The 26,033-nt window shown below is 32.4% G+C and overlaps 1 protein-coding gene across 5 annotated transcripts in view; it reads right to left on the reverse strand.

The window, feature by feature from the left end:
* The window catches only part of LOC111000702 (dystrophin, isoforms A/C/F/G/H), a 328,798-nt gene that overhangs the window by 66,859 nt on the left and 235,906 nt on the right, over window positions 1-26,033 (reverse strand). For all 5 annotated transcript variants that reach the window (XM_045631069.1, XM_045631068.1, XM_045631072.1 and 2 more), the window contains one exon: window positions 6,343-6,515. In XM_045631069.1, the coding sequence (XP_045487025.1) occupies window positions 6,343-6,515 (173 nt within the window). The remainder of the gene's footprint in view (window positions 1-6,342; window positions 6,516-26,033) is intronic.

Consider the following 26,033-nt stretch of genomic DNA (forward strand, 5'->3'; position numbering starts at 1 on the left):
CAAGTTTATTCGTTGCCAGTTCATTGTAGCTATAAAAAACCTTGGATATTGTAGATATTTGTGAGATAAAAACGTTTTTGGTTTCATTTTATTGTGTAACCAAATCAATAATAAAATCTTGCAACATAACTATTTAAATTCATTTTTGTTCATGGCAACAATCTTTAAGCTGTCACTGTCTCATTTATCTATGGTGTGTTGTCGATTCGATAGTCCGTGGTTAATTAATTGGATTTTAAGAGCGAAAGCTTTTGAAAGCCAGTTAAGAATATAATGAAGTATTAGTCAGGAAGAAAGTTTGATGGAATGGGCATTAACTCTCTAAGTAACAACATTTACGAATAAAAAAATTCGCTCAGTGTTGATATAATCATAATATTTATATAGAGCCCCCAAAGCAGGGCCCTGACTCTGCAATATCCAATAGTGACTGCAATATCGGTACCTTAACACACAAAAAAATTTCATCAAAATCTGTTTAGCTGTTTAGAGTTTATTTAGGAACTAATGCACAGAAGATTTCTGCTGTATAACCTAGATATCGCAGCGCCATCTGCCGGGCGGATTTGTTAATCTAAACCATCCGGTTTTCTATCCATCAGCCGTTAAGGAGGAGTTCAGTGACATACACACACAAGGATTACGGAATCAATAATTCCCCATGTATTACTTAATGTATGCGGTGAACCACAAATTTACCTCATAGCCCATATTGTTCGTATCGCTGCAAAATTTTGCTGGTACAAAGGAAAAATTTAAAAGTGAAAATTCCGTTTAAGTTATTTCACTTCACGAACGGGAATCCATCAAAGGTCCACCGCTGAATACCGTCAACTGGGGTGACGATAGGGTTATCACAATATATTTATTATTAAATAATATACAATAATATTTATACTACAATGCCTGAAGTAACATTTTTAGTCTACAATTAAAATTAGTTAGATTTATTTAAACTTAAAGTGTACTCCCTCAAAATATTCATGGGCTGTTGTGACTACCCTTTTGGGCATCGCGTAGGCTCGTTTGACCCGTTATTATATTTGAAAAACGATAAAACTACAATTTTAAACTGTTACATGATAACGCTGCTATGCACGACTGTGGTGAAGTCCTGATATGGATCTCTGTTATATATTTTAATACAGTTAAATATTTTAATTAATAAAATAACAAAAAAAGTTATTAATTTTGGTAGGGCGTAATGGTTGTGTTCTTTAGTTTCGGAGTCAGGCAGCGGAGTAGTTGTAGTAATCATTTTTCCTACCTTCATGAGTATAACGTTACTGTGACAACCCTAGAAGCAAAGAGGCCTTAGTCGACCGCAGCAAACACGCGCCGACAATATTCGTGCTACACTAGATTATCAACCATTACACATGTTTAATTTACATATATTTGCTATTTTTAACGTTGCTCTATATTCTGTGACTTAATTAATATTATTTACCCAGAAGACGAACAGGTAAGCGAAAAGTGTATCTTTAGGTAATAAATTATCTAAAAATCTCACATAGGTATTTGTAAATTATATGAAATATGTACAAGTAAACTCCAGTTACGTTTTATATTAATTTATATTTTTTTATATAATTATACACAAAACACAATTTCTTTAATCAAATATGAGCCCAACTCAGAGTAAAGTTGCTGTCCAGAAACACTGTTTTTCAATGGGATACTCCAAGGATGTACAACTCCATATAAACAAAACAATTTTAATAAAACTTATTTATCAACAATGAAAATAACACAACTATTACGGGTTAATATTGCAAAGATATAAAAATAGTGTTTTCAAGTAATATTCTTCTATATAAACATGTTCTCGCGCCTATAAAAGTGACAATAAAGTGATAATGGCACTTTTATTCCACTATCAAATCAGTAAATATTTTACGACGAAGTTTGCATACATCAGATAATGTATGGTCGCAGTGATAGCAACTTATTAAATTTGAATTATTTTTTGCCCTGTCAGATTAATCTTGTAAAAAACAACTCTTGCAACGCAGTTTTTATAAAAAGTTTCTCCGTAAAAAAATAAAATTCTATCTAAAATTCTTCTAAAAACTAAATTTCTATTAAAGGGACATTTTGTCTTAGTTTTTACGTAATTATCTAACCTAACAACATTATAGTGACTAAATTCAGATTTCTAGCTTTATCCATAACGAAGTTATAGGGGTATATTATTGGGTTGAATATGGCTTCGAGAAAGGATAGCCGTGCGCAGAGCCGTGCCCGCATATAATATAAGGCGGGGTATACCTAATTTATTTAACTAATAAGCAATGTCGAGTGTTTGAAAAAGGCAGCATTTCCTCGTGTATTAAATATATTTTTGTGAAATATTTTTCTTAATATACATTATGTAAGGAATTTCGGTTTGGTAGTGGTTTTGATGGAATGAAAATAAGTTAAATAATATACTTTCGAGGACGAAAAAGAATTATTTGAAATGTTGGTTAAATTTAAAATTATATTTAAATATTTATAAGTTTACCATAATACATAACTTCAATTCGTTAAAAGTGTTTTTCTTAAAATAAGAATTATTTTGTCGGCAATTCGTATACATTCCGAATGATTCATAAAAGTATCATTCGTAAAAGAACGAGTCGTAGCAAATCGCCTTCAGTAGGACCACGCAACACAATTTTATATGCAATATAAAACGAATAAAACACGTATACGCGCGATAATAGATACATATATCACTGCGAAATGTGTCTGCCACAGATAAGTGGCTGTAAAAGTGTTTATGATGATGCTATATCAAGTTAAATGACAAATACTTCATCTGGCATCTATTTCCAGTGGGAATTCGAACAAAAGTTACCAACGTATAAAACTAGGCTAGATTTCTTTAAGATATTAAGAAGAATTGCTGACGCAAGCAAGCATAGCACTAGTCCTTCCGCAAGTCTACAAACTAAGGGAATTGGGCGATGTGAATGGCCCAGGTCCATTCTCACGATTTTCTTGAAAAAAAGGTTTTACCTTAGTCGTTCTTACGCAATATTTGTCTTTACTGGAACAGAAATAAAAATAAATTAATAGTTATAAGAAATATTACGAAAGAAAAGGTGCGGCGAGCGATTTGTAAAGTTTTTTAATTAAGACTCAAATTGGACGATTTATTCCCAGCGACTAGCGTCATTTGTAATTTTTATGTAACTATAGATGTGCTTTTGCATGTGTATTTTATACATTGTTCTATAGGTAACCGTTTATATATAATTATTGATTAATATTTCTAATGTGACTCCCTGAGATCGTAGCATAGTAGATATGTACATATAACACTCGCTAGTATGAAGAAAACTAGTGAGAAAACATAAAAATAACAAAAGAAGATCTAAAGGCTGATCAGCTATTGCGAATTAGAATCAAGAAACAGTTTCAATATATTTTATATGAAGTATTAAGAGTTGAGTGCAAAACACATTACATTACGTATTATCTAGGGTTGCCTAAAAGGGATTGCTTACTCACGGTAAAACCTACGAACCATGTATTTTTTACGTTTTTTTTTCTACATATACTTTTGGAAATATTTATTTATTTATTTATTATAATTTACGGTTATGTAGTAACGATTTAACACACATTTAAACTACAGAGACAGTGTGCCCACGCAAAAGTATATACACTAGTTTTGCTATCCGTTGGAGAAGGTGCACTCTGCTATTGCTTCATCATCGACTACTACAATCTTCAGTTTAGATAACACTAGACATTTTTTATTGAATATTTCTACGCACAAACGGCCATTGATTGTTATGATAGATAAAACAGATTGACTGTACAAACTTATTAAACCTATATACTAAACATTTATAACGCGAAGTGCCTTTGTAAAAGGTGTAGAACAATGGGTATCCTTTAAGCGGCTACAACTAGGTCGTCCATTTTCTTAACATTTTCAGTTTTACGGGAGCAAGAACGTAAAGTGGCTTTCTTTGGCTATTTTGTTTTCGCAAATATTATTAAAATCATTGTTATACTGGTTTATTGGTGTAATGATTTGCTAAATACTGTTCCGTCACCGGCAACCGAGGCGTACATTTCTAATAACTGATACGACTTAGGGTCCTTAAAGAAAAGAGCGTACAAATTCTTAAAAAGCCGGCAACGCACTCACGAACCTTCTGGCATTTAAAGTGTCCATGGGCTGTGGTATCACTTAACATTAGATGTGACTCCTGCCTGCCTACCTGTTATTTAAAAAAAAATCATATCACATGTCATCTATTTAATTACCATAACTTATAAAAGAAACAGGAGCAGGAGAAACTATTAAGTTAACGATACATCTATTCACGAAAATGTGTTAATTTACTTAAAATCATTCCGAAAATCTCCTCACAGACAAGGTGAGGCAGTAATTGAATATATTATGTGCCGACTGTGTACACTGCCTAATCTTAATGAATTGCAACAGATCCGTCAATCAATCTTCATTTGCATAACACTACTGTTCAAATTTATCATAATATTATGCACGAATGCATAGAACATTGACGACTTATATAATACGATTAGTGTTACTTATGTATGTCTTGTATAAGACCAGAAGTACAACCCTTACGCCCGATCCAAATAATTAATGCACAATCGCAGATTGTTTTCAATCTGAGATCAGATCGTGACAGTCGATCGAACTCCTATCTGCATCCCAATAAATAAACCCTGCGAAGACAATCCATTTTTGGCGACGAATAGAATGAAATCTCTTCGCTCTTTACACTCATATTTTATAATCAATATAAACCAAATAAAGTAAATACAACCGTAAAAATAATATTAAAATACACATGTCTATGTTTAAAACATATCAAATAGCTTTTTAATTATTTTAAAAACTGGTGTAAGTTAAAATCTTATGATAGGATATTGGCACAGTTGAACTGTCATTTTCATATAAAAGTCTATCATACACCGATCCGACCTACCATGTGTAGCGATAGATGGGTATTGCATTCCGACCATTGGTTATTGGCACACTGTTATCAATATTTTGATTAAGATTTTTATCTCAGTAAAATGGACTGAGATATGTTATTGGGTTTGGGCGTTAGTCTTTGATTTGTGTATCTGTTTCATTGATTTAAGATATACTATGTACATTTTCGTTTGAAAAACGCTGTCGATTTTTTGGTATTGGAGTTTGTGTTTGACCATATATATGGAATATTTCATTGGTCATGAGAGTCATGTGTTTCAGGTTAACTTATCACAAAAGTGATACTTTTTTTATTTCGTAACCCTAAAGCAATAAAAAATTATAACATTCAATACATTGAACTAAATTATACCTGATTTGGCTGTGTTGTGTGATGGTGTAAAAGTAAGGGTAAGTACTTGAAGGTGTGAAGGTGGGGTATGCTTATGATGCAGGTGATTTAACTTACAAGGATTTTGCGATAGCATTTCCAGATGTAACTCGCATAAGCACAATGTAATCCTATATAAAAATAATATTTTAATTTGTATCTAACAAAAAAAAAACAATAAATAACCTTAAAATATACTCACTACAAACAATACTTGGAAATTACAAATCTACTGTAGTACTTGGCACAAAACACTTTCTAGTTAGAATATTAATAGAAAGATGGCGAAGTTATGAGTGTAATGGAATCAGCTCGCTGTAGGGTACTCCACAACTAACCGAGTTAGGTATAATTGACAGCTACTGCGCAGACGAAGCCAGGATTACAGTCGCTATCGACTATACAGGTGATTTAATTCCTAGTACCGGCTTTAGCTTTAGCATTTAGGACAGAATATTCTCAAACAAATGCCTCAAGTACGATAAACATAAATAATTTTTAGCCTAAGTTTAGTTAAGTTGCATATAAATATTTTAATTCATTATTAGAAGCGTAAACCAAATGTAAACAATCTCAAAATCATCATACACTCGAAGCCAATATTTATCCCTTTGGTTCTACCAAATTTATAAATTGTATTTAAAAATTCTCGTCTTCGATAATTTCCTTACATAAGTGTTGTTTAGATTGATTAACCTATTTTTATAAATTAATTTATTTTATGTTAGCAATTCAACCCCTAATTTGTTAGTTATAACCTAATATTTTAAACCATTAAAGTAAGTTGTTACCCAACTTCAAACAATGAATTTTATTTAAACATCTCCATACAAAAAAACGCCACCGAACTTAATTCCTGTATCTATTAATAAAAACAAACGACAACAGCTTAAGAGGAATATTATCTTATAATATATGTATGTTATTGTGAAACATCTTGCTCTTTACTCTTTGGAGTTTCTAATGATGTAAGTACAATAAAAAAAATCAAATGATTACTGACCTGATAGCCATACTCTTCGCTTTTAAGTGATGCCATCTCTGGTTCATCTCATCCAGCCTTCTCTGCAGCATGACAGCGTCCTCCTGGGAAGATAAGGATCCCAGAAGTCGTCTTCCGGTTCCGGTGAGCGATGCGTATACATCCCGATGAGTTTCGATTTCTGATTGTAGATCCTATAACAAGAAATGTATAGTTAGAATATATACATAATAATATATTAGACGTATGAGATTGGACAAGCTAAACAGTAGCGAAGAGTGCAAGTTCTTCTAGCCCACTCTACGCTCTTGATTTGGGAACTAGTAGTAAATTTAAATCTTTACAATTTTTTTTATATCCTTGACATGTGTATAAAGTTATGTACACGAATAAACGAATCATTATTTGATTTCGGTTCTTAAAAGTTTTGAACTGGCTGCATTTATGTGTAATTTTTGTTTTACCAAAAGTTTTTTTTTTAATTGTCTGCGCACATTGACACAATTAAATAAGGCCTAACTTGATATGTAATTTAAAACAACCTAATTAACTAAAAATGATATTTAATAAAGTGTGCTACACTACATTCTCATTAAAGAGAAAACAATACACATACAATTTATATAAATTGCATAGAACTCAAGAACAGAGTTCAACTCAAGAGAGAGTTATAGTTTGTACATAAGGGCTTCTATAGTGAAAAATTTAAATACAGTGAACTTAATAATACGATTGGATGGCAACTCTACTCCAAAGCAGAGTATCGCAGATGCATTATGAAGTTAGAGCGAAGTAAGTAAGACCATTAGAGCGGTTGTAAAGTGCGGTGTTGGTAAGCTGCGGTACCAAGTTATTAAGTAAACGATACCGGCCTGATTCACCGCACCTGGGACCTGACATAGATTAGACCATAGACTGTATAGAATTATTAGCTGTGATTCTGTTTACGTGTACGAAAGATAGTTCTAAATTAAAAAAAAATGTGTCATATACTGAAGACTGAATTTTTAAATTTAGAATGTCCGTATGTGTAAGAGTGAATCGAAGATAGATTTTTTTTAAACCAGCTTATATATTTTCTAATAACTATGTAAATAACCATGAAATACATTATAAATAGTTATTATATTCCATTTTTAATTATGTACAAAGAAAGCTGTTCTTTTACTTAATAAATTTTGATTTGATTATTCAAAATTGTAGAAACATTTTACAAAGTTTTAGTATATCACAATAATTTTTTATTTGTCCACTTTGCCACATCTGTATTAACTTAGTCTTTGTATTAAAAGGATAAAAGTGTACAGGTAGCTCATAAATCTCTGTAAGGCAGCCCTCGGACTGAGACGAATGGGGTGTCGGTTCTGCGTTGTATTATACTTTGTCTTACGCACAGATTTATGAAAACAATGAGGGATAACATAATTAAACCACCCCATTATCGCCGATCCGTCTTGTGCCTTTATTTTCTTTACAGAAATTCTTTTATTATGGTTCCTTTGCATCTATATTTTTTTAATATTGTTCACTTATAAAAATCCCTTTTTTACCGGATTGAAGCTATGTATTGTAAACTTATAATTACATATTTAACATAATTTTAAATTTATCCGGCGTTTCGCGTGCTTTATGGTGACTGATGACAAGAGAGTCTATATTGTTCACTGTTTACATACGTTGTAATTGCTTTGTTTTGTTCCATTCGTTGTGTCTACATATATGTCTTATGTATTTGTGAACTTCTTGTGATTTTTTATCTATATTGATCGATCACTTTCAAGCAAGAAGAGATAAGTTAATTATGCCAACTGTTATATATTTCTGTGTGCAATGAAGTGTTAATAAGCAACCAATACTTTATTAATGCCCTCGCCTTTAGGTGTTTTGGCATTGTATGAAGTATTTGCTTTATTTAATTTTCATTACAAACTTATAGTAGATTCTGTTTCTAGGCCTGCGTCGTAAATTAAAAAAAATAATGTATGTGTGTCGTGATTATTTATTTTCCAATAGGAAAGAATCAGGTTTCTGTACCAGTCCCACTTTGTCGTGGTTTGGTCTAAGGCACGTTTTCTTTCATCGTACGTAATGTATTTATTCATTACAAAAATCTATGTACTATAAAAATATCATTTCATTTTATAGAAAAATTAAATAATTATGATTTAATCAAATTTCAATCGACATTACAGAAAAAAATATTTTACCATTTTATGTGATTTTTTAAATTTCTGTTCGCCTTATTATTTATTTTAATCATTCAAAAACACCCACAGGTAAGAGACCACTGTACATTCCAAATAGAAAATGAATGCTCGTAGTCTTGCTCTTTCACGAATTTTGTTAACAATCTAAACATTCATAAGCATGTCCCAAGACGCATATAAACTGCGAAATTAAGTTGCGCGAGTAAAAAAAGTTTAAAATTCTCTGTCTCGGTATTTCAAAATGCAAAAACATTTTTATAAGTGTATTCCAAAAATCAATAATCTTCATCCGTAAATATAATAATTCCATTTGGAACATAATTCATCAGCCGGTCGCGCAACAACACCATCGGTCGCAAAAACGAAAACAGTGGAAATTAATTAAAAATACAATTTGTACGCGATCACAGTTCGGCTGCTCTGTTTGCCCGCTGATTACCGCGGCTAGTTTTAACGTAGATTTTAAATTTCATATTCTGTAAAGTTCTGCAAATATTACAAATACCTACGTATATTTTTTAAGTTTGAATAATTTGGCGGTGGGATTTAAATACATCTTAGTTAAAGTATTAATTAGTCAGTGTTTTCGCTATCGGGATAAAATAGGCGTAAAGGATACAATTTATAAGATTTAATTAAAAACTTGTCTCCGCTCCAGAAGTAATCCCATAGGCTCTAAACTTTGCGTAAAATCTTAAACGCTTCACTGTACACTTTGTAATTTGTTTTGTTGCGGCTGTACGAGAAAAACCCGGTTTAGTGAAATATAAATTTAATAACATTTTGAAATATCTCACCCTCATAAATTAGACAGATTATCCGAAAGCATAATTCTAATATGGCAGATAAAATAATCATTGTTACGACTCCCATTTTCATCCGACTCACGTCCAACCATATTAAAGAAATGACAATTCGACGGCCATCTTGCTCGGTCCGGTCGAAACCGACGCTAATCCAGTTGAATCTGGTTTAATCCGCTCAGAACCGGTTCATTAGGCATTCCCTCCGCGTGGCACACTTCACGTTTGACAAATGCACGGTTAATTTTCAACTCCTTAAATTCGTCCGTCATAGGATTCGGATTTACATAATTTCACCGCGTGTATTTAACTTCATTATGAAATGTAGAGCATAATATTTTCCTTAGATATTACGATATATGATCTTACTTGTTAATTTGTATACGAATACGCAAACGCAAAATGGGTAAGGAAGTATCAAAAAGTGTGGATTCGTAGTCAATAAAATTACCACAAATCAAAGCTAAACAAGTCTTAAAAAACGAATAAATCTACCAGAACTGGATGGGGGCAGTAATCCCCAGTCTGGTTACCGGTTGTAACTGGATTTACCCGGATACAACCGGCCGGCCACCTGCGATAACGACCTGCCCCGTAGCGTGTTCGTCTTGTTTCGATAAGCTGGCTTAGTGGTAACTTGGCCAAAATTTATGCTTAAGTTTTGGTCTATACAAGGCGATAATATAATCGACGTAGACAAGAGTATTGATATCGTTTGACTGCCAACATAGAGGAATGTAGTGCTAAAATTTCATCATGTCTTATATGTTGTCTAAGTTTGCCTTCTACCGAAGGATATATAACAAAACTAAAGAACTTAGGACTAAAATTATATAAAGCAGTGGAAATCTAAATGATTTGTCAATTCTAGTATCTGATAACAGTTGAATTCCGACAAAATCAATCTTCATTTGTTCGAATAAAAAGCTGATATTTGTGAATTTGTCGCTTTCCACTCGAGTGGATAGTTCTGCCTCATCCATCTAAGTCTAGACGTTCTACGTTACGTCAGCTTGACTGATGGCTGATTATCTCTCGCCTTACAATATCTTTGAATTTTCTTATTAACGCCTTAGTTTTAAGCATTGATGTAAACCCGAACTGAAAATGGTTTGTAGCGATCAGAACATGCAGATAGAAAGTTTATTGTATCAGCAGTATTGTATATTCTCCTGCTTTATAAGTTAGAGAAAGAAAACTAATAACTTTTAGACAAAATGTAGATGCAGTCCCCAGAGGGTGAGTTGGAGATGTCCTACTAATGAAATTATTACAGCCAATCCTCTATTAATCTTATACCTCTTGATACTAAATGTAGCTTAAGTTTTTTTTAAATTGTAATCTAAGGAATTAAATTTGTAAACTGACGATAATTCATGTTCAAAATGAAAAATGCTGCATTAAAAAGCTGTCGAACTTCATTTCGATATGCAGCATGAAGTATCGAAAGCGATTAAGGTCAAGCCTGCTTTGACAAAGTCACAGAAGTTAATTAAACGTTAACGTAACGTAAATAGTTAACGAAATATGTTTCCGTTTGAGTCGCAAATTATGTTTTCGCTCACTTTGCTATTGAAACTATACATAACAGTTACCTTAACTTTAATATAAAATGGTAAAAGAGTAGAATACATCAGTTCACTGAAGATTTGATGGGATAAAAATTCAAAACGACTTACCCTCTCAAAATGTCTCAACTCGGCAAGAAGCACAAAATTAATGTGAATATATCTGGCGTCTTCACAAGACCTGGCTTTCAGCCTGTATCCTGGTTTGGTGTAGTAATATCTATAACCCGTATACTCCGAACTATCTACATGAACCTTCAATCCCCCTTGGAACTGGTAGTCACCACCACAGCCGTAACAAAGTCCTTTGGTGATGAACTTTTCCCAGTTTCGCTTGGCCGCCCCCGATGACCGGGGGCGGCCTGGCCATGTTCCTAAGTTCTTTCCGGGTCTTAGCCCTCGTGGGGTCCTATGCAGCTTCCACTCTTCGCTGTTTCTATCAGCTGTCGGTTTCCATTTCCATTTTGAGATCACTGATTCTGATTCTTAAAATTTGACTAAATACTTAACACATACTTAACTGCGTATATATTTATTTTATTTCCTTTTGGCATTTCACGAATTGTCCTTTAGAAGATGTGTCAATGAATTGTGTGCATAATAAACTAATTTGATTATATTTTTATTAGGAAGCCTTTACTTTAAAACTAATACTCTAAACGCTTTCCGCTAGCTAAAAAGTCCGCTCAAATCAAAAGTTTTTCTAAATATATTAATATTTATGTTAAAGCTCAGCAGGTAAAGTTGCTTTCTGTTAAAGCGAAATAAAATGTTAACAAATTATTTCCTTTAAAGAACTGACCCGGTAAAATAAAGGCATGGAAAAGTTTTTAAAATTTAAAACCTTAAATATTCAAGCTTAAAGTAAAGATCAAAGTTGCCAGCTAATTTACCCGAGCGAAGTAAAAACGAGGGCTTAACTGCAGATAACGGGGAACAGTTGCTCTATTAAAAAATCAGTATTACCAACTGTACCGAAATCATCAATAAATGTAAGTTTTTCATGACAACCCGTGCAAAAAAATAGACTTTGTTACTAGATTTATCTTACATATGCAATAAACCAGAATTATGAAAGCTAATATAAATGTTTTCCTAACATTTGCATTTCTACTACTAGATGTCCTGTGACCAATAGTTGTAAGCGGTAAATCTTCGATCGGTTCATTGAGACGTTAACCTCGGTCACGATAACTCAGCGCAATCAATTGCTCCCTGTAAGCCACGATTCGATACGTTTAGACTTTAGAAAAGCATTCTATTTAGTCGACAAATTCTGATTTAAAGAGGTAATTTTCTGCAAATGTATTTTGAGTAAATACATTTATATAAAAGTGTTAGTCGATTAGACATTAAAAGTGGGTGAGACGTATTTTGGAAGTATTTCCCGACCCATTCAACTTAACCCAATTCTTAAAAGTCGGCAACGCATTTACGAGCCGAATGTCAAAACAATGGTCATCACTAACATCTACACAACATCAAGAAAGCCTCCTGCCTGTTTGCCCCCTGTCATATAATAAAAACAGACCAGTGTATGGTACTACAATTAAATTGAACAGAGAATAAACATTAGGTACTTTTTCTTTAAAAAAAAGGAGTTTAGTTTATCCTATAATATCTTAAGAAATGAGACCTATTTCTCGTCTTACTTTTTTTTATAGTTAGAAAAATCTACGAAGCATACTGTAAATGAATCTTCATCGAGCCCGTAATCAATAGCATTAGTGTTACCGAGAACAGATAAAAATGTGGTCAGTTAATCTTGAAGCGGTTGAGTGCGCTAACCTAACCAGTGGCGTAGTTACGGTAACTAATCAATCGCTTAACTAAATGGGAAAACGGTTTCGACTTCTAGAACTTTCTGAAAGTTTTTATTTGTATTTGGGTGGGAATAATCTAAGGTTACATAAGAACAATTCAAAAGTTTCAGGTTTATATGAAATTTACACCATGAAATTTAAAGTTATTCACTAGAAAATGAAATTGAGTTACAGGTGTATAGATCAAATACAGAATTTTTATTAATTTTGAGAATTGTCAGGATAATTATAGAAACATACAAAAAGAAACAACAAATCGTGGTTTCTTAATTTATTAGATGATTTATTGAGCAAACATCTTTCTAAATGGTTTTTTCGTTCCTAAATTTCAAGACATCTAAATAGGATCTAGTCCAAAACCTCAAGCACTAATAGAGTATACATTCAACAAGCGGACGGAAATTAAGAAGTCCGGAGCGGACTCATCCTAATGGAATCTCAACAGAGATGAAAAATGTCGACGTTTTGAAGTAAATCTCGCGGCAAATAAGCCGAGAATCGGTCTAGATTGCAAACCAGATTGGGATCTCAAGTGTTATGATGAAATCTTGAAATTATACTTGATTATTTTTAGAGCGAAATTTAATAAAAGTGGAAATATATCTTCGCAACATAAGGATAAATTAACTAAGATAAAATTCGATTCGAAAGTGAAGCGCCAATGAAACAAAAATGAAAACGTCACAGCTGTCGACAAATATAATAAAAAGCGAAATTTGATTTGCCAAATTGATTGACCCAACAAGTGATGAAACGTGTGTAAATTTAAGGGAAAATTTTGTATTTTCCGAGGACTCTAGAAGAAAATAGACAGCTATAATTCAAATAATATCTCCCCGTGCGATAATTCATCAAGTCTTTCATTACAAAATAACAATAGGCTTTAGCAGATTCAGAACCGAATTATATACAATCGGTATATAAAAGATAAGTAATAATAAAATTTACTAACAAGGGTAACATCTAATATACAATTTATAAAACTTAATCTCATCATACGTGAAATGATCCCCAGTGAGACTATTTTGGGGTTTGGAGGCACAGACGGCTATTTAATGATTGCCTCAGATGTTATAAATATAAAAAGGAGCACTTTAATTTTTGCACCTGGGCATCAGATTTCTGTATTTGTTTCGCACATTTTCTAATATGCAAGTAGGCGATGAGTCTTCAGTGCCTGACACACGCCGTCTAATTTTTGCGTCAATGGCGCCGGTTTCCTCAATCTTTTCCTTCCTTACAAGAAATTCAAATGCGCACCTAAACGGAAGGCCCATTGATGCACTACTGGGTACGGAACCTATTACCTCAAGTACTCAAGGCCAAAACTGCTCTATTTAATATACCGTATAAATAAATAACCATGACAGTCAATATGATAAGGAAAAGACATCAGCAGTGAAATAATAATTAGGGAAGCAGCAAAAACTAGGAGTAACAAAATAAAAGAGAATAGTGCTGCAAGTGAAACAATGAGGAATGAAACAAAAACGTATTCAGTGATACTTAATTAAGAGTTGCACTTGAGCATACAGATCGAGGAGCGACGGGGCCACTAACTTTGCAATGAAATTGTTAAAGATTACTTTGTAACTTATCTATGCCCTTGTAAAAGTCTATTTATATTTTGTATATACTGTAATAACCAGTCGGTATAACCTTTTAGTTCTCAGATTTGTTACCTCAGAGTGATTAGTTGAAAACCGTAGTTTAAATACCGTATGAAAGTTTTAGTACAGCTAAATTTCTTATTTTTAATGCACAGTGGTGGATTTAGCAACACTTATGAACGTAAAAAACAAAGAAATATACATTGAATGCTTCTTACTTTTACATATACTGCCAGTTCTCAAATCAAAGGCGTAGAACGGAAGAGAAGAACTGGTAATAAAAATGATCAAATACATAATACATTACGATAAGCAATATCGCAAGTAGGAAATTTATTACTGGTTTTTAATTTCCCGCTGTTTCTCTAGCCACATTTCTTTCAAGCTTTCCAGTTTGACAGTGGAAGCCTAATTGTCGTTCGCTGGCCCCGCGCCATACACTTAGCATTCGGAACGCCTCATCCCGTGGCAAAGATTTAATTTTATTTTTGTTCAACCAGAGCTACTTGAATTTTATAGTGTCGTCTTGTCTCGTTAGCATTATTAGACTAGAGCAAACAGTTCCTGGGTTTCAATTCAATTATTTAAGCTGATAAGCTAAAATGTTTTATCGTCTTCCTAGCTTGGTATTCGTTATTAGGATTGATTCTAGAGAAAACAAAGCAAAGCATACATAAATCAATAAGACCACAAATTACACATATCACATATTTATTTGACAGCCACGTCATTTTGACTGGCAAAATATTTAAAAATCATTTACTCATTTAGGTAAGACAATACGCATTATTAACGACAGTAAAGAAATATATATTAAATGCTTTTCATTTTACATTTACTGCCTGTTCTCAAATCAGGGACATGTAATGGACAAGAAAAAGTGGCAATAAATACTCCGCCACTCTTTTTAATCGCCAAGTTTATTTTTACACAATGTGCGTAGACATGTGGGATCACTCTGCATCTTCTACCGCATTTACCATGGAGAGTTTCAGAGGGTTTATTCGGATTCCTGCAGCTGAGTTTCATAATCGGACGTCGAGGCAGAAAACGAAATTCCACCCGCATCACCTCGATAACGTTGCACAACTGAGCTGCCCACTGAACTATTTCCGAACCAACTTACGACTTAGGGTCCTTCATGAAAAGAGCGTACCAATTCTTAAAAGGCCGGCAAAACACTCGCGAGCCCTCTGGCATTGAGAGAGCCCATGAGCGGTATCACTCAACATCAGGTGAGCCTCCTGCCCCCTGTTCAATAAGAAAAAAAAATGTTTGCTTGTAATTACTGGTGATTGAAGCCAATGTAAGCGTAAAACAATGGAAAGAGTACATATTAGTAAATACGATGTGTCTTATCCAAATATTTAAAACAGTAATTAAAAAATAAAATTTAGTATTGTCTTTTATTCACATAGCTTTTACACATTTAAAGAAAACATTTTTTTACCGGATTGAAGCTATGTATTATTATAAACTTGTAATTATTTTAAATAATTTTAAATTTACAATAATACATAGCTTGAATCCGGTAAAAAAATGTTTTCTTTAAATTAAAGTGTGTCAAAAGTTTGTCATTCTCTCGTTGACTGTAAATAAGTGAAATCTGACCTATACTTTTCTCCACTGTTGAAAATTTATAATATATAAGTAGAATTCTCTCTTTAGACTTCTTAGTGTATATATAACATAAGTCTATGTATGTTGGTGGAAAAACTTTAGCAAAGCTTTCAGTCATTAATTCACATTACCGTTACATATGGAACATGGAACACCGGAAGTGTTATCGAAATCAATTTCTTTATTTTTTCATATTCATTTATTACCTATACATTGTCGACCCCTGTGACTATGCAAAGAATTTATATAGTTAATATTTATAGAATTTCTATAATAGTATTTGAAAAATTTTAATACATTTCTGAACCTTCAGCCAACAAAATAATCTCTCAAGTACCAATGAACAATAGAAATAAGTTCAATCATTATAAATTTCGTCTTAAGGAATTAATCTACAGAATTCATTTGCTCTGACCGCTCTTCCCTGCTCCTCGTCAACGAAGCGTAAAAGCCTTCTCGTTTGGATGCGCTAATGTTTAATATTACGCTCATATTCGCTATTTTTTCGTAATTCAGTTTTATTTAATATTTTGAATCTGTGTTCATATCCATACGGGTTTAATTAAAATGGAAAATGAAATGGTTTTTCCACTTTGATCAGCATTAGAGGTAAAACAAAGATATTCAGGACCTTTGTCTTGCATGTGTTGAGATATTAAATTTATGTACAAAATCACCTTGATTAATTTTTATTTAAGATTGGGGCAAAAGAGCTCACTCACATTAATAGGTGTCGCAAGTGCGTTGCTGGCCTTTTAAGAATTGTTTTGCCGTTTTCGTGAAGGACCCGAAGTCGTATACGTTAGGAAATACATTGGAGGGTAGCTGGTTTCATATAGTTGTAGTTGTGTGGAAAAAGCTGCCTTAAAATATCCTCCCTTGTGGAGCGAAGGACGTCGAGGTGGTATTCCTAAGACATTGGAAAATACGCGATAAAATAAATCAGAAGAGTCGCTATTATAACGCACAAGAGATCTAAATGATAATAATCTTGCTTGTAGTGTCTTTGAACTTGTAAATTCACTCAATTTAAATCATGGAAAAAACTTCAATAAAAGTTGGAGTGATCTCAAAACATCTCTAGTCTGACCCCGGCTGTTACGAGCCCACTTAAGACTAGCTACAACTTAACAAGGGAAAACTTGATTCTTACTTGAAACGTGATTACTGATATGAGGTCGTATAAAACGCATTTATATATTGATTATATATAGAATAAAAGTTTTGAATCTGCGACTCGTGTATATATACTTGATGTGAACCGGTATATTCAAGTTATTTTAGAATTTTATTTAATAATTACAGAGTTTTCGTTTTCTGGTATGCTTTTGTATGTTCAGAGCTCGTACATATAAACAAAATCTTGAAAATAAATTTAGATTTAAGTGCAATATTTAAAAAAAATCAAATAACCTGGTAGTTAAGGTCCATACGAATATTACCTAAACATCGCTACATCAAAGAAAATGTTCCCGAGTGACGACTAATTACTGATTCTAATTAATCACTAGAGTATTTGATTAATAGGTCTCCGATGGCGTTGCCAAGAAAGAACCCCCGCGATGATACAGTGATTTCGAACTCCAATTTTGCTTTTGTTTAATTACAATCTTTGAACCGTTTTATAATTAATTAATACTGATTTCAACGGAGATAAACAATGGCGTGGTTGAAAGCGGAAATTAAAATTTTTTTTTTTCACGAAAAAAAATTTTAGAGTTCGGTGAAGAACTGGGAATAATTAGGTGTTAGTGACTTCGACTCCAGGACCTCTTCAGTTTATTTTTAAGTTATAGATCGCTGAAATATTAAACACCAAACATTCCACGAATTAGTTTATAATTACGTAACGGAAATATACAATATTTCGACATCATTTAGTAAAATATAATGCGTGTTGGTAGTTCGGTTACTAGTGTCCGCACTTCATGCTTGTCTATTCTCGGTGAACTGCTATTTCAGTAACATCTAGAAAAGACCACGACTAATCATTATTTTTGGATAATATCTTAAATGTACCGTATGACATGGGTAAGTTTGATTCAACTTATTACTTAAAGTTTCGAAAGATACAGAGGGTTCTAAGTTGAATTACTTTGTAGGGATCTCCGAGTAATAAGAGTTACTTCCTCAAACTAATATCTTGTAATTTCAATTTACGATTCAAGCCTCAAATTTGTATCATAAAATGTATACAGTCGTATTTTTTATACAGTTTAATTGTACTTTTAGCTTAATAAAAGCTTTTTATAAATTTGGCTATTCAAATATGTAAATTAGGGCTGTGTTGAAAGACTGTTAATTTTTTAATACGAATAAAGCATGCTTAAACTACTGATAAACGTGTATAAATAATATAATTATTTAATGTGTTTGTCTTAGAAAAAATAAAAAGTTGATTTCTCATATACAACAGTAAATAACTCGGGTAGTTAAAACAAAAAACATGTTTTAAAATCTGCTATCAAAAACCATAAAATTAAATAAACAGACGTAATAATAACTGAAATATAGAAATCGTATCTCAAATTGTAAGATTTCATTTAGATAAATAAAACCGATTGACGCAAAACAAAAGTTTTGGACAGTTGGAGTGCGGTACAGAAAGGATGGACAGACAAAGGAAACTCGATAAAGCTTAATAACTGGACTCTATTCTCGCAATGATTGCTATCTATTTAGCCTTTATATATGCTATTAAGTTGTTTGGTATAATAATATTGGTTAGTAATCTTACTATAAGCTACGATATTTAATAACAGTTATGTGTCTCCTTTTTACTTATTAACCAACAGTAGACCACACTATAACTGATTGTTATAAGAAGATACAAATGTATATATTTGTATGTATGTATTACAATCAACACATTATCCTTAAATACTATACTTTTATTATTAAAATTATATGTCAATCTGTGCCAGGAATTATGTATGATGTAAAGAAAGATTTATATTTCTTAGATTAAATTCTTAAGATCATTGATTATCTATTGTGTTAACTGACGTTTCATTTAATTTGTTTGTTAGTCTGTGGAAACATCATTTAGAGTTTGCTATTTATCTTTAAAATTCTAATCTAATACAAAATGTTGCAACAAAAAAATCTTCAATTACAACTTTAAAAGACAGGCCAAAACTAGCGTCCTTTCCAGACTTACAAACGAATGTAATAAATCGTCATACACATAATAGATAGAATAATCTAAGAAATATACGCACATTTACCACAGTAGTAATTTACTTTCATAATGAGCAGGCCTGATTTAAATTTACCGCTATTTTCCTGTTACCGCATTTAAGAATACGTACGATTCGTGTTCATACAAAAAGCGCGCTTCCTGAATGTGTAATGTACCTGTAACAAATAAATTAGATTATTAGATATTTATTTATTGCGAAATTTATTAAATAATCATCGACTCTTTTGGGAGTACAAGGAGACGAGTAAAATTTATTACTCTATTGGTTGCCTAGTAGAGATCGATCGAAAGCGATAAGGCCGCCAATTGACCTCCTTTTTCATTTAATTACGTAAACTGTATTATATTTATGTATTGAACGAAATTTTAGTTATTAAATAAATAAAAATTATAAAGAATTTTATTGCGGTATGGTAATTAAGAAAAGTTTATTTTTAATTCAACGAAACAGTACACGTTGCATTGATAAATTCCTATTTCGTGTTTTTTAAGTCAGTTAAAAAGGTTGCTCCTTACAAATGAATTTAGTGCTCAAGCCACGCTTAAGCTGAGGGTTTATAGTGGCTTAACACATTTCCAAGACAATAAATTGTGTTTAAAGTCTGTATCATAACAATCAAATTAGAGTATTTACAATTTTCTGAACCTTCATAGAAATAATAGAAATTATTAATTTTTATTTTTATTTAATTAATTTTGATCCCCGTGATACACTTTCGTTAGGCGATGATAGCACCACCGTTGGGGTTATCAAACTCAAACTCAAAATATCCTTATTCATATAGGTTAACAAGTACACTTATGAACGTCAAAAAAAAAACAAATGAAATTAATTTTAAATTTATATAACCAGTTCGCAAGTCAAGGGCGTAAAACGGGTCAGAAGAACTGGTAAGAAACTTTCCGCCACTCTTTTCAATCGCCAAGTTGTTAATACAAATTGTTTGCTACTACCAGGTGCCAACTTAAATCAATAATTATTTTTTATCTTTAATAAATTATATTTAAGACTTCATAACAGTATACTATTATGGTCAAATCAGTAAAATTGACAATAACCCTTATGTATTTCTAAATTCTTTATAATATATTATCCTACTTTTACTCTCATCAAATATAGTATAGACAAAAGCTATCTTATAAAAGCGTTTGTAATAAGCAATATCTTTAAGGGCCCGTTGAAGCGGCCTCATTGTCCGATATACTAGTAATTACTGTAATAGGTGAACAGACATATATTGTATATGACGTGAATCACGCAAATATAACAATAAAACTATCGGTATATCAAGATTTTTTTCCTCTGTAGTAATTTGCAATCAGCCCAAAGGCTATGAGCGAATTTGTTCCGTGGTGCTGTCATGTGGAGTGACTTCTCATTGGAAGCATCTACTCATCTTCTGCCTAGAGCTACTGCCGGTTTTCTAGTTCTAGAATATGGTGACGTTTTAGTCATCTCACATACTGTCTAATGGTAAGATGGCGAGCAAGTTCGATCGAATGCCAGCTTAACCGCTCTTTGTATTTAGCTGCCAGTCTTTCCTCTTTGATAGTTCTCATTTTAGGGTTCGTAAACTTCGTTGTTGTCATGGTACTTTTGCAACTGCTCTTAGGATTTTGTTCTGTTGTCGCTGGGTTATGTTTATGTTGGTTGGTGCTTCAACTCTGGTTTCAAGCTATTGTATATGTGTCGGGATCATTTGCTTTTTCTAATAGTCACAAATAGGTAAGTCTTCTGTGCCTATCACATGCTATCGACTTAAGGTCTACGGCGCACATGTATACTTGATTGGTACAGATATCGGCAAACATCTTGAACAAATTTCCTTGCCTGCGCTGAAGCGTTTTCAGGTATCACTAAGGGGGAGTGACGTGTCGATCGCGTGATCGGTAAATCATATGACGTTTGTTTCCCGCGCTGCGATACGATGTGCAAACTATCCCCCCCACTCACCTGCTTAACGCTCAGGAAGTTTGCCTGCCTATACTATAATGTAAAATACTTATTTAATAATCAGAAATCATATATAATTTATTATGACTATTTCCAATGCAATATCATAACGGAAAACTTTTATATTCTGCCGCCTATCCAAAATGGCGAATCTAATAGAAACAGCATTCGATTCAAACGTAAATCCAACATATAAACACGCTGAACACTAATAACAGTGGTACAACTATGCAATTCCAGTTGCAAACACTCCCCTTCAACGCTAAATCTCCAAGATCTTAATATTAAACGCCCTGAACTGAACTAATACGGCTTCCACACGGATTATACTCGGTGTAGTTGGGAAATTTTGTGATACTTATTATAAAATGTTAATTCATAAGCACATGTTATTACTATAAATGTAAATTGTAACTCATAGGAAAAACAGATACTAAGGTAAATATCAAATACAATAAAGGGTTTTGGTTTCATTTGCCTTCCAGTCAGTGATGAGGCTGTTTATATACATGGACATCACACATCTTTAGATATATTATAATAATGAATCATTAGACAATTATCTCTCTCTTAAATTGTCAACCTTTACATATTATAGGGAGCGTATTAGAGTTGTATATAGAGATATTGAAAGGCATTTTTATTAAGGCAACTTTTCGTATATTAAAATCTTTACAAGCTTCTAAAGGAAGGTATAATTTTGAACCTTTGTTTATCGTTATGTAACCTTACCGTAGTTATACACATATCATAAAAGAAATGAGCAAATATTAATAATAGTTAATAAATAAATAAATATTTAATATATTTAAATAAAGAACGACTTTATTATCAATGTCAATGACGTGTTTGTAATAAACCTCTAAAGATCCATAAATTAAAAAAACCTGTTCCGAGGTATATAAAACATGTCAACGTCACTTATATCTGTAATACTGTACAGATGAAATAACCGATGAACATCGGTTACAATAAATATACATAAGTTACGGTTTTTTTAGTCCAGTGTCACAGCCCTACTACCACTAATTTCATGTATAAGCTCTTGTTAACCATTAAAGACAGTTGACACCGAGCTTCGAAACCAATGTTTCATTTATTTGAACATCCCTATAACAACTGCCACCGAAATTAACTCGTATCTTGAATTACGTGACAGATTACTGCGAAATTGGAAGACACTTTTTTTAACTGATAAATCATTTTCGTTAAAAACTTAGTAATATAAGTAATAATAAATGTTGTAAACAATTATAATTATTTATTTATTCTTTATGATTTCAATAACTATACATTTATTCAGTAAAGATATAATCCGAAGCTATGAAAATTGAAATATGGCCATTATTATATTCCAAATAATACCGGATAAGCGATTCTAATCCGCAAACATTCAAAATCGATTTCCTTAATGGTATAACTCGGAAAATTCCGAAACACTTTCAACCAATTCCGAAGGCTTTCCGCTCGGAATGCTCCTCTGTTTATATACTGAACGTATCCTAAATGTGAATAAAACAAATCTGTCTTCGTAGCGTTTAGCTCTTATTTCCATCTACTTCCCTGCTATTTCCTGTTTATCGCCCGGTTTAATATACAGGCGGCAGCGAATTAATCATTTAATTACTAAGTAATTCTTTATTTTGGATTTGTGAAAAGTAATTTCCAAAGTGTTTTTTGTATTCATGCAAATGTCAATTCTGTATATATTGCAAATTCATACAAAAATTATTATTTGCAATTTTAAACCTGAACTGTCAATTAACTATTTTACCTGCGAGGAGAATAAATAAATGTTGATTAAAATCCGATAAATCAGTTCATGAAAAAAGTACGCTATCATTTTCATTATTTTTTATTATGTAATAGGTAAGTCTAAATGCGCGTTCTGAGACTTTTAGGTCCCACGATAACAAACGTAGATACTTTGGAGTAAAAAAAATTTTTTGGAGTAAAAAAAAAGAAACACCACAAAGAAATTTTATACCAAATACCATACGATGTGTGTTCTGTGACATTAAAAAGGTAAGCGTAAATGCTTTGCTTAAACGCGAGAGCCTGTAACATGCACGGCCGCAGCGCCATTACATCGGCGCTATTTCGACTCAACAACATCGCCAACTATTCGCTTCTCACATTCTTTCAACTAGCTTTTACATCCGGTTCTGTCCTGCTCATCATAGAATGTTGCAGAAGTGAAGGTTTATCTGGTTCACGTTATACTCTATGAAGCTGTCTAGCAAATTTCAAACGTATACCAAGCAGACCAAATCTTTGCATAAATAAACTATAATATTTTTTCTTTCTTTTCGAAATATTTTAACAAAAAAAAACATAAAATTCACAGAAAAAATCCCTTATAGGCTATAATATATAATTACTGATCTACCTTTAACACTCTGTGGCAGATTATATAGAGATAATATTATAAGAATGTAACATTTGTAAGGTTGTACGTAATCTCTGGATCCCCTGAAAATGTATATAGAGGCATTATATAAATAGATATAATAGGTGAAGTAAAGGGCGGCTGTACGAGTATCAATTAAATTGATATAATTCCTAAGTGAAGGGCAATTATATTATTTGAATTTATATAATACGTGAAGTAAAGGGCGGATATATTTTTTAAATCGATACACAATTCCCACAGCAATGCAATACGCGTCAATTTCATCCCACGATAATTAATACATATTCGCAAATTAAGCTAATTCTGATATTTATCAAATTTTGAATTATTGAATTTAATACGCATATCTCATTACAATAATGATGCAATATTGAATTAGATTGTTTGAATCAGCTTTGTTTTGACAGCAATATGTAGAAAATTCAATTTGTTATGCTTGTATTCATGAATATTTAGGTTACAATAGTCTGTGTGATATCCGGATTTTTTATGAAGAATGACGGAAAATTGGAGGAGGCTTTTACTGATGGAGAGTTAACATTTTATTTTCTTATTAATGACTGTCAATATCTTGTATTGTATATGGTTTCTTTGTGGAATAAATTAAGCTGCATTGATACAAATTTTGATCTTATTTCACCTACAGTTTATGACGACATCGTTTAGAACAACATACCGGTTATATTGATTAATATCAAAAGTCCCGGCTGAGTCGGTTTTTACGACCAAATAACCCTTCGACCAAATAACACTTTAAACAACAAACTCAAACGTATTAATTTAATTTAAAATTAAAGTAATAAAGTTTTTATTAAAGAGCTGTTTTAGGTAAGGTCATTCGTCTTATATTAAAGCCCTGGAGAATCTTTAACATCGATTAATCACGAACACACAATTTTCTAATATATATATATTGTAACGGAAAATGAGTGAGAAGAAAAATAAACATACAATTTAATGCCATATTTTTTGGCCCAGATTATATTTTAATTTATTTAGGTAGTATAACGAATGTGCCCCATTAAACAGCAATACCCGAGACCCTTTAGACCCAAAAAACTTTTTCTAACGACACCTAATAACGTGCAGGACATTTCAGAATGTTTTCGCTCAATTTGTAAACCAATCTAGAACAAGGCTTCTTGACGTGCAACCCTCATCCCTTTGTCTGACATTTACGTCGGGATCATTATCAACAGTTCTCGGTTTTCCTTATTTCTTAGTTTTTCCATTCTATATCGATCTGTACAAAATTTTAGAGAATGAAAAGTGTAGATTTTACAAATATAGTAAAGCTAATTTGTTACCAACAATTACTTTTTAAATATTACAATAATATTTTTAATGTTAATATAATAATAATAATTAACAAAGATAATTCAATTTAGGTTTCGTTAATCATGAAATACCCATGGCATACCCACTATATTTTTAATATTTTATTTATCTGTTTTGGTGAAGCACTCTTTTTTCTAAGCTTATTTTTTTTTCACTGTCACTATATCGATTTTTATGGCCTATAAACTTGAATCCTTTAAGACTTTTCTTTAGGATTCAAGAAAGTAATTATACTTTTAAAGATGTTAAATAAATTCTTAATTTAAGTATAGTTTTAGCAAGACGGGTGTTTGTGGATGTCATACTCATTCAACCACAATTGCTCGATTATTTCTACCAGGCGTTATGTGTTACCAAGCCTTTTATCGCGCATCGCCGCTGCAATGAGCGATGGTGCTCATAAATCAAAAGAGTAAATATTTACCAGATCCAAGATAAAACTTTAAATTATATACCATCGATATACAAATTATACTTAAGGCCCTCCAAGAAAAGGGTACAAATTCTTCAAAGGCCACCAACGCACTCCAGCCTTCTGGCATCGCGAGTGTCCATGGGCGGCGGTATCACTTAACATCAGGTGAGCCTCCTGCCTATTTGCCCCCTGTTCAATAAAAAAAAAATTCAAATAGTAGGTGATTTTATTATATTTGAATAAAGGACTGACAAAACACAGATATTAAATTACTTAAGTAGAAAAAATCGTTTGTTTTAGAGTCCACTAGTCCACTACCCCGTTTCTATACTTTAATCTCTTTATATACCTTATTATTTATTAGATAAATTGTATTACATACATGTCAGACGGTTTGAATTTCGTGATATTAAAGGACTAAAGGTTGATTAAGAATTTTATTTAAATCCTAACAAGAAACATACAAGCCATCAGAACAATATAACATTTGTAACATCGGATATCAGTTATCTAGAAATGCTCCGTATAATCCCCTATCCGTATTCACTCCAATAACTTTACGACTCTATCCGTGTAAGCCCCCGTTTATCTGCATTCATAAAAACTGTTTTTTCCTTATCATGTTCGTAGAGTTGCGAATATTTAAAATTTGTATAAATCGTATTTGTAATTTTTTTGTGTTTTTTTTAGCTTCACGCAGAACGTATTGTCACAGACAAGGATTTGTTAAATTGTAGATGGGGAACGCCTTAAGTGATG

This window comes from Pieris rapae, chromosome 14 (assembly GCF_905147795.1).
Source record: "Pieris rapae chromosome 14, ilPieRapa1.1, whole genome shotgun sequence".
Lineage (NCBI taxonomy): Eukaryota > Metazoa > Arthropoda > Insecta > Lepidoptera > Pieridae > Pieris > Pieris rapae.